Source organism: Branchiostoma floridae, unplaced genomic scaffold, assembly GCF_000003815.2.
Source record: "Branchiostoma floridae strain S238N-H82 unplaced genomic scaffold, Bfl_VNyyK Sc7u5tJ_1542, whole genome shotgun sequence".
Lineage (NCBI taxonomy): Eukaryota > Metazoa > Chordata > Leptocardii > Amphioxiformes > Branchiostomatidae > Branchiostoma > Branchiostoma floridae.
Window position 1 is genome coordinate 22248 of NW_023365747.1, and position 10279 is coordinate 32526.

The 10279-nt window shown below is 39.9% G+C and overlaps 1 protein-coding gene across 2 annotated transcripts; it reads right to left on the minus strand.

Moving 5' to 3' along the window:
- Window positions 1-529: 529 nt before the first annotated feature.
- Window positions 530-7511, minus strand: LOC118408027. Of its 2 annotated transcripts, none has more exons than XM_035808638.1 (5): window positions 7177-7511; window positions 6868-6956; window positions 6323-6418; window positions 2222-2309; window positions 530-909 (listed from the first exon to the last, which is right to left on the minus strand). In XM_035808638.1, exons 1-5 carry the CDS (start codon window positions 7250-7252, stop codon window positions 899-901), a joined length of 360 nt encoding a protein of 119 aa, XP_035664531.1. In that variant the 5' UTR covers window positions 7253-7511; the 3' UTR covers window positions 530-898. The 2 variants fall into 2 exon arrangements, with proteins under 2 accessions (XP_035664531.1, XP_035664530.1); XM_035808637.1 differs by having other exon boundaries at window positions 538-909; window positions 2205-2309; window positions 7177-7504.
- Between the last annotated feature and the right edge of the window lie 2768 nt (window positions 7512-10279).

Genomic DNA, 10279 nt, shown 5'->3' on the forward strand with positions numbered 1-10279 from the left:
CCACATACAGTAACATGCGTCTAGAAGAGCGTTTTAATACTCGCCTGGAATGTACCATTGTCTAACTAAGCCATGAATGCCTTCTTCTCTTGTATGTTCTTTGAAATGATGTAAAAAAAAAATGAAAACAGTGAAAAAACGTCTTGTCTCTCTTGTCTAGTTTTCTTTCTTTTTTGATTTTGTTATACCCCCATTAAAAACGGGCCTTTGGAAGGGGCTTTGGAAGGGCTGGGTTAAAAGGTCCGTCCATTGATCCATGGAAAAAAGCTGGCGTAAAGCCTTGCCTGGCGGCAAGGCAAAAATTTAGGAATTATAAAACTTAACGAGCACACCATGATCACCACCTTCAAATTCTTTGGTCGTACAGTAAGCCAGTTTAAAATCATGAAGGCAGACCGAATGAGCCCAGTCTGGATACAATTAAGTAAAGCACTGGCAAGCTACTTACATTTCTTTCAAGTGAAATAAGACAAAAATAAAGCATGTCATGGGATAGGCTATTTTATCAATACAATTTCTGGTGGCGGCTTTACTATTCACTTGATTTGAAATAAAAACTATTTAATTGAAGCTGTTTCATCTTTTAATTGGCAGGAAAAGTTATGTTATTCACGCCTTTCGTACTTCAAGCTAAACGAAGATATTACATGCAAGCATTTTGCATTGAAAGCTATTGTATTCACATTAATTATAATAAAAACTATTGGATTCGCAGTATTCGTAGTGATTACTATTTTTATTCCTATGACACACAGCAACGTAGCAAATTTTGTAGTTACTGCCTTTCCGAATTTAGAGTGATACATAGTCAGCTCTGAGACTCAATTCGTCGCCGCATCCTCATAGCTTACTCTCCTCTCTCTTACAAACGCATATCCCAGTGACACCTGAGACTACGTCAGTCTTTGTCTGTAACAGAAGTTTAGGAAAACATGTCTATAAATAGCCTGAACTAGGAAGGTAACATTCGCAAGCAAAAACATAATGTTTACCATAAACATGGCATGCATATCCTTACAACATAAAGTACTGCTCTATTCAATCTGTCAAAATTCATGAAGAAATATGGTGACCAGACCTTTTTTCTGTCACCTGCTACATGATTTAATCAAACACATCAGAGTGTGTGTGTTCAGGCCCTCTTTCCACTAGACGGCGATAGCACTGCGCTCTCACTGCGATCTAAATAGGATATTTGTATCCTTAGCTTTTACACTGGGTATATCATACAAAATGTAAAAGTATGACTGAGAAGACAGCAAAACACATAAAGTGTAAAAAGATTGGTTTCTTTTCTATAACGTTACAATTCGTTGAAGGATATGTCAAATTTTAGCTCGCAGAGAGAGCGCGGTGAGAGCGCCGTCCTAGGGGAAATGGGGTATAAGTAACCACTGTGCGGGTTATTTACGTTATTTGAAGAAGAAGAAAGGCGAGAGAAAAGAAAAAAAAATTGGATGTTTATCAAACCTCCCAAAATTTTCTTTCGCAAATAACGCAGGATTATCACCTTCCTTTGGGTAAAATAAGCGTGTATAGGTAAAATACATTGATCTTTAAGCCAAATCCGTTTAATTCCATGGTATTGAATTCTATGATATATTATTTTATTTTCCGTTAATCCGATATGTCACGTCTAGAATTTACGTCTAGAATTTACAAGTATATATTGTAATGTATAATTTTGGTGCAAAAACTAATAATTTGTAATCGATTATGATGATTTGTGTATCATGAATTAGACCACAAAAGACAATAAATCTAGAAAAGTTATCTCAAATATTGCGTGAGGGTATAGGGTCTCCGGACTCTTGTTTCATATTTTCCCGCCTGCTCCTATATTCCTGCATTGATTAAAGAATGAGAAACTGACCAACTTTGGCCTTATAGACTTTATTCAAGCAAAAAAAAAGGAAAAATACATTACCCATTTGCGGGAGGTGGTGGGTTGGAAATGGAGGAGAGAGCAGTTGGGACGTCTGGACGCGTGAAGAACCGAAGAGAGAATGAGGGAGCCAGTGGGAGGTGACCGCCCACGTGGGACAGGAGCGAGACTAGTGGGAGACTAGGAGCGAGACTGCGAGACTAGGAGCGAGACTAGGAGCGGTGCCCGACAGTAATTACAGAAAATGACCTCTGTGTGACATTTTCCCACAATTGAGTACTCTACAAACGTTAAAAAGAAACGAGCCTGTTGCACTCACAAGTATCATCTTATCACCCTGTAGCTCACGGACAGTGATGTTTTTCGCTCCGTTTGGAGCTGTCTCGTGGAATATCAGCTTGTTCCCCTCCTTAGTTGTAAATTTCTTCAGATCATAAAGAAAATGAAAAAAAAAAGAAGTTGACTTAATATACAGTAAAAGTCGCTTAATTGCACAACCCATTTGCCAATGCATTTCTTTCAAATATCCGAATGATGCAACAAAGTGAAGTTATCTAGCAGGACCGCACCACCACGGGAGTTTGAGATTTCGTGCAATAAACGGAAGTGTTCGTTTATCCGTTGTGCAATTAACTGGTTTCTACTGTTTATTTTTTATTTTATTCGCATTCGTTTTTCGAGCATTGGACAAGAAGCTCACAAAGAGCTTCTGGAGGTCTTCTGCTCTAACAATGCACATACAATGACACACAAAAGTAACAAAATTGAGATTATAACGAAACGTATAACTTAAGATGACATGAACATAAACGTCATTTTGCAACATAAGAATAACATAAATACTAACAACAAAAACGGGCTAAAGCGCATACAAGGCTGGCATTACCAATCAATTTCAAATCAGATTAAGTAAATCTTCCGGTCATTTTGATGAAATTGAAAACATAGTCAAAGATGTTACAATTTATCGAGTGTGGAAGGAAAGGGCTGCCCATAGTGAGAAGGGTGCATTAAGTATTGTCAGATGAGTTAAGGGGGTCAGGCGAGAGTAATTCTGCTAGGTTTAAACGGGATATGGAGTGCAACATATGAATCCTTTCGCTATTGTATAGTTCGCAGTGCAACAAGTAGTGCTCAGTTGTCTCGTTTGAATTCCCGCATTCACAAGTAGGGCTAGTTATACAATGGTGTTTGAATAGGTGTGAGTTAAGCTGGCTGAAGTCGAGTCTGAGTCTAGTCAAGTGAACTGCAGGGCGTCCGTGGCCATGGGAGTAGTGGGTGTGTTTGGGCGGGCTGTCAAAGAAAGACTCTAGTTCTCTTTTAAAAATACTAATAGATGGTGATGTTTTGGCGGACAAAGGAAGTTGACTCCAGGAGAAAACTGCGGCAGGTAAGAAGGATCTTTTGTACTTTTCGGTTCTTAGGGCAATAGGGAGGTAGTTCTGGTCATCTCGAAGGCCATAAGGGGTGGAATCACGGATAAGTGGAGGTACCAGTTCATGGAGATAATTTGGTGCAGAGCCACTGGCCATTTTATAGAAGTGAATAAGTACATGCTTTTCCCGTCTGGTGGCAAGTGTGTCCCAACCGACCTCCGTTAAGATGCGGCTGTGATTCGTCCCCCTTAGTGCACCCGTGCAGACCTTAGCCGCGGACACCTGTACTGATTCGAGTGAGTCAGAGTCTTTCTTAAGAATACCGCACCAGGCGACGTTGGCATACTCAATCAAGGGACGTATCATGGCTTTGTACAGAGTCTCGAGTGTTTTCCGTGGGACAAAGCAAGAAATTCTTTTCAGTAGATTTATGCGTTTCATTGCTTTCGTCACCAGGATTGAGACGTGAAGTGACCATGATAGGTCTCTAGTGAGATGTAGGCCAAGGTGTTTGTGGGATTCGACTTCAGTGAGCTGAACACCTTTAAAGTATAGGGGGGGATGTCGAACTTTGTTTTTCTTCAAGGAGAACGTCATCAATACTGTTTTTTGGGGATTGAATGTAACAAGCCACTGAGCAGCCCATTCCGAAACTGAGGTGAGATCACGGTTTAACCTGTCCGCTGAGGCAACAGGGTCAGTAATTATCTCTAGTAGTGCAGTATCATCCGCAAAAAGGCGGGAGTCTGTTAATAAGTCATCAACAATATCATTTATAAATACAAGAAAAAGTAAGGGGCCAAGGAGGGATCCCTGAGGAACACCTGCATTGATAGGTAGCCATTCAGAGCACACTCCATTGATGACGACTCTTTGCCTTCGGTTATTTAAGTACGACTCTATCCATGCCAACAGAGACCCAGTGACTCCAAGTTGTCGTAGTTTAAAGAGTAAGCCGGTGTGCCAAACCTTATCAAAGGCTTTGGAAATATCAAGGAAGACTGCGCGGGTTTCAAGTCCTTGGTCAAGCGCTTGATGAATTTTGTGAACAAGGTATGTTAAGGAGTTGACGGTAGAATCTCCAAGGGCGAACCCGGCGTTACGATCAGTAAGAAGCTTGTTTTGGTGGAAGTACGAGGAAAGTGAGCTGTGAACTACTCGTTCCAAAACTTTGGATACACAACATAGGAGGGATATGGGTCTGTAGTTTTCCTTTGACTGCTTGTCGCCTTTCTTATGTACAGGCACTACGTTCGAGCATTTCCAAATGTCCGGGAAGCACCCGTGTTGTATGGAGATATTGAATAATTTTGATAGTGGATTAGCCAATGATGGGGCGACGTTTTTTAAAAGCCTGTTACCAAGACCATCAGGACCTGTGGCCTTGTTAACATCAAGGTTACACAAAATTTCATAAACTTCAGAGGGGGAGCAGATAATGCAGTCGATGACCGTGTCAGTTCTAGTTGTAAACAAGGGAAGAGAGGCGCCTGTTGTGTCAAGATTTGATTGAGAAGCGAAGTAACAATTAAAGACATTGGCCTTGGTCTTAGTCTTGTCGTCCGTAATAGTAAATTCATCTTCGACTAAGGGTGGTAATGTTCGATCTATCTTACCCATGAATATTTCTTTAGAGACGGACCACCACTTTTTTGGGTTCGAGGATGGATTTGCCAGGTCGAGACAAAGGCCGAGTCTGTGGTTGTGCTTCGCCTTTCTGATTAACTTTGTACAACTATTACGGATATGCTTGAACGTGTTGTATATCTCTGGCCTGTTAGTTTTCTTGTATTTACGGTACATTCGTTTCTTCTTCCTTAGCATTTGTCTAATTTCACACGTCATCCAAGGTTGGTCTCTTGGTCGGATTGTGACCTGTTTGCTGGGTACAAACCGCGCGATCGTTGTAGAAAGGGTTGTCATGAATGTTTCGGTTAAGGCGTTTATGTCCGGAATGTTCTCCGAGACAATGGAACCCCAATCTATAAGTAAGAGCTCAGAGTTCAATCCTTCATAATCTGCCTTATGAAACTCGTATACAGTACGTTTGTAGGTTTTAACACGGGGGATTTTAAGATGCATTTTGCCATATACAAGTGAGTGGTCACAATTTGACAAAGGCGGGTTTGTACCACACTCCGTAAAGAGACTTGGTGAATCTGTAATGAGGACATCGAGCAAGGATGACGATGTGTCGGTAATGCGAGTGGGCTCTGAAATCAGCTGGTCGAAGTTGTTTTCTGATGTAAACATTTCAATCGTGGAAGCGGCATTGTCAGAATTTGCATTCAAATCACCAAGCAAGACAATAGTAGTTTTGTCAGATGGGCCGCTGTCAATAATTACGTCAATTGATTGTTGCAGGTGCTCAAAGAATGTGGAGCGTTCCTCCGCACTCTGGCCGGGCGGTCTATAACAACAACAAACAAATAGTTTCATACCGAAATCCACCTCACACCAGATTGCTTCAGACGTATCACTTTCTAGATCGCTCCTCCTTTTACATGGTACAGATCTTCTACTGTTTAAGATTTGCTGTAACAGTTAGGTCAGAAAAACAGGGGCAACAAACAATTCTTAGCTTGCATGGTGAGTATTTAAGAGTAGAAAAACTCTATCTCTATGGAGTATTATAATAAGCTCCTAGAGGGAGGTTCACCTCCAGACTGGTTGAGGTTTGCGGTAGTCTGTTTGTTCGCAGTGATATCTATACATCCTTAAGAAGGATTTGTTTTTTGTTTTTTTGACATGGCGGTCACATAGGTCGTTCGATCGTCATACGATTTTAACGCCATGGGATTTTCAAGCAGGCCGTGACAGCACCAAAGGCTAACATGGATCCAAAACATCATGTTGTGCATCAAGACAGTTGAATTTTGCAGGAGACGTACATTTTTGTCCTCCAAAATCCCCAAAATGTCGCACAACGATCGCACGACCTATGTGAGGTGCCCTTCGTCAACTTAGCAGTATTTTTCGGTTATTTAGAATTATATAAGACTACACCTCCATCTTGAAGGTCGTGTGGCTTAGTAGTTGGTCGCCTTGTTTTGCTTCTCACCTTTATGGGAACTCCTATCGGTCCGACAGCAACGCTCTCCTCCCCTACTTTAAACAAAATGTCTCTCTTTCCTCCTTCACTCTCTGGGTCAGGAATCTAAATAAATCATAAGGTATACTTGTAGACAGGAAACACAGAGCAAGTGGGGTTTATAAGAGGAGGGAGCACCCCATTTTAGTTGCACAGTCGAATGCACACTCCGTATCCCAGATGTAAGTATTTTTAATTCTTATAATTACTTTTCAACAAAAACAAAGAAAGTATAAATACAAAGGATCAGATACAGATCTTAGTATTGACTAAGCCATATTGATTTGATTATATGGATAATATCCTCAAAAAAACATTCGTAAGGTTTTTAGAAACTATTCATCTGTAGTCTGACACTGAACTGAACTGACACAGTCTGTCACCTACTTTCCTCACTCTAGTAATACTGAACGTATCCGATTGGTGGCGCTGCAGCGGGATGTATTACTCGCTAGTAGTGAGTCAGCAAATACCAGTAATAGTATGAATTCGAAGTAAAAGTAGATTTTACTTCCCCTAAAGATAACTGTGTCCCCCTTGTCGATGATCTCGTGCTTTTCAGCCGATTTGAATAGATCAAGTGCCATTTTTGGTTCAGGGATACCTGAACATGTGGAAGAGATATTGTAGAGTACTCGGTTTAATTAATAGAACGTTGCTGCGTTATTTTTGCGGGAATAATGATAAAGGATATACTCGCATTTCCTTGGACTAACTGTACTGTTAACAGATTTTAAACGTTGTTCGATCATGTTCGAAAATAAAGGATTTCAATCATAGATTTAAACCTCAATGTCCAAAAATCTAAACAAGACTTTCCTTACCCATAGCGGCAAAGAACTTGATGAAACTTTCGTCGTCCCATTCCACGGCGGTCCAAATACCGGAGAAGTTCACCATCTTTTTCCAGATTACACAGGCGGTGGTAGGACAATACTGTGACGACCTTTAATCCATTATTTGTAGAACGTTCGGGCTAGTCCATTCCTATTGCGGAGGAACGGGGCATTTTGTCCTTCTTCCATTCTATTTAATATTATTTTCCACCTGACCCATTTAACCAAAATCCCTTGCCCATATACCTAGCAATTTTTGCAATGTTACAGTTTGAAAACTTAAGTTTTTACCACATTTTTCTGTACTCTTTGAATGAGATCGTCTATAGAACCAAAGGTTGAATGACTGCTAGGTCATCAGAAATTGCCTGGTTGTTGATAAAGTTTGTTATTCTTTACATTGTGTTGTAGTTTTATAGACAACCCGTGAGAGAGCAATGTGTCGACCTAGATTTATGTTTGTATACTAGTGTACACGACTATTCCATCGAAAGAACACGGGGAGGAGGACAATTTCTATTCCGTATTATTTCCATTTCGTAATCTTCAAAATTTATACAACAAAATCTTAACCGCTTGCCTGATTGCAATGGTATATTTTGAAACACTACTCTTGCAATAAAAAAAAACGATCAAGAATTTTTTTTTTACCTTTAAAATGGGATCGTCCTTTTTGCAAAGACCACAGCGGTAATGGTTGACTAATTATGTCAACTGTGTTCTACTGCTGGTGTCATGGGTCATAGGGTCAATGACCGTACGGACATGGTTTTAAAGGTGGTTTCGAGAGAATATGGCCAGGAAATGTTGTAATTTTTTTTTCTTTTCAGCACGACTTTAGGTCAGAAAATTTACTTTGGTGCTATGGCTTCCTCCGTAAAAATTGCAACCTGATTGTCGGAAACTTTTGATATTCTTTACATGTGTTGTAGTTTTATGGACAATCCGTGAGAAAGCAATTTACTGGCATATATTTTATGTTAACTTTGTACACTAGTGGACTCGGCTATTTCATCATCAGAACATGGGGGGTGGGGTGGAGGAAGGATTGCCCCTCGGTCCAGGGATGACCAAAAAATTTTGAATAGGGTAAAATTCTTAGCCATCAGTTACTACGGAGGAAGGTATCTAGATCAATGCAACGAGACCGCCAAGAAATGTTACAATTTTTCTAGGACTGCATGAAGAATGGTTGATAGAACATTTGATTACTCGGAACATCCTTTCATTCATTCATTCATTCATTCATTCATTCATTCATTCATTCATCCATTTATCCATTCATTCATTCATTCATTCATTCATTCAAGTAAAAGTCCCATCCTTCATCTTAAAAGAGAATTAATGCTATTTTCTTTTCAATTGACTCACTTCCTCTTTATCCACTTAGAGACCTCCTGCTTCTAATGATATATCAATTATACTGACATAAACGTTTTAACGAGCAATAGGTGTCAATTTACCGTCTTGATGCTTGTAAAAAGGTTAAAAATCATTTAGGGGGCAACCAAGAAGTACGTTGAGACTGTCACTTCAAATACGGTACTTATTCTCAAATGTAAGTAAAAACAAGAAACATTTCTTTTAGATCACAATATTTCTAGGTGTGAATAATTCTTATTTCATTTCAAATTATTGGTTGTGTTAGCGAAAGCTAGTAAAATATCCAGAGATCTCCATTTATTTCTCTGTTGAAGGGTGTGTGTGTTGATACGTTGAGGTTGTCACTTCAAATACAGTACTAAAGTTTAAATGTAACTACAACTAGGTAGAGGTTGAAATCTTTTTTTTTTTTAGGTCACAATATTTCTAGGTGTTGATAGTTTTTTTTTTTAATTTCATTTCATACTCTTAGTTAGCGAAAGGCTAGCGAAAAAAACAGAGATCTCCATTTATTTCCCTGTCGACAGCATGGACGCTGAGACGATCCCGGGCGAGTCCATGTCGAGTGGACAGGGGGTCCAGCTCCCTGCGGTGACCGCCATGAACCCACAGATCAAGCCGTTCCACTTCTTCTCACAGCAGAAGTTGTTCAGCTGAGGCCAGCAGCGATGACATGACGAGTCAAGATACGCCGGGCTGAAAATTAAAAATGTGTTTGTGACGTCATGTGTCAGCCATCTTGAAACCTACCAAAACGACACACAGAACTACGTAACTGCCAGGATTATAAATGCACAGCATTTCTAGTAAACACGAGCGAGAAAAAATTACAGAATACTGGTACTATTCTACTTTTACTTTCAAAAAATGAGCGTAATATTTTGGGTTACGGATAATGTATGAGTACATTTGCATAACAAATGAGGAATGTCTATAACTTAGTCAAAATAAGGTATTTGCGCGTGAAATGTGTTTGATCTATCCGCTAAAGGTCGTCATTTGCATAATTGATATCTACTGACATTTCTCTCCTTCCCAGCTAAATATGTGACAAGTTTGAAAGTCCTATCATGGAATGCAGTGGATTTATACACTTACCTCATTAATTATGCAAATTAGCTGTTCATTAGCAAAGTAAGTATTCAATTATGTAAGTCAACACTCATTCTATCTGCATACCAAAAATCATGAAGTCAACACCTTGTAGAGTTATTCTCGTCCAAAGTTTAAAAGAAAACCGGCGCCAGTAGTTCCAAAAAAGCCGCTTGGGGTCCAAAATCACAGCACTTACTCTCTGCCCCGAGGGCTATCTACCACTAAAAAAAAAAACATGACCACAGCATGTCCAGAACATGAGATATAAAAAATTGAGTTTCCGTCTGCAGTACCTTAGCAAGCCGCTGGGGGGTTATCGACTTCACCTTCGTTTTCCCGACCCCTAACCACCTACCAAATATCATCAGGATCCAACGAAGGCTTCTTGAGCTATGCTGTTGACACGCACACCCACAGACACACAAACACGCCCAAAACATAACCTTAGCCATTCTGGCAAAGGTAAAAACATCTGCATATCCGTCAGCCTATTACTTCGGCGTACATTCGGGGAACAATTTACTGTGAAACAGAAGTTTTAATAATTATAAGTGCATTTTTTCTTTACAAAATATGTTTCAAACGTCCCTTAACGTAAACAAGATTTACGTAC

Excerpts from the sequence above, each read along its gene's own strand:
- LOC118408027 (XM_035808637.1), bottom strand. The coding sequence starts at position 7,252 with ATGGTGAACTTCTCCGGTATTTGGACCGCCGTGGAATGGGACGACGAA. Across the intron at positions 6,957-7,176 it reads CAAGTTCTTTGCCGCTATGG|GTATCCCTGAACCAAAAATG; the intron begins GTAAGGAAAGTC and ends CCACATGTTCAG. Across the intron at positions 910-2,204 it reads AGGGTGATAAGATGATACTT|ACAAAGACTGACGTAGTCTC; the intron begins GTGAGTGCAACA and ends CTTCTGTTACAG.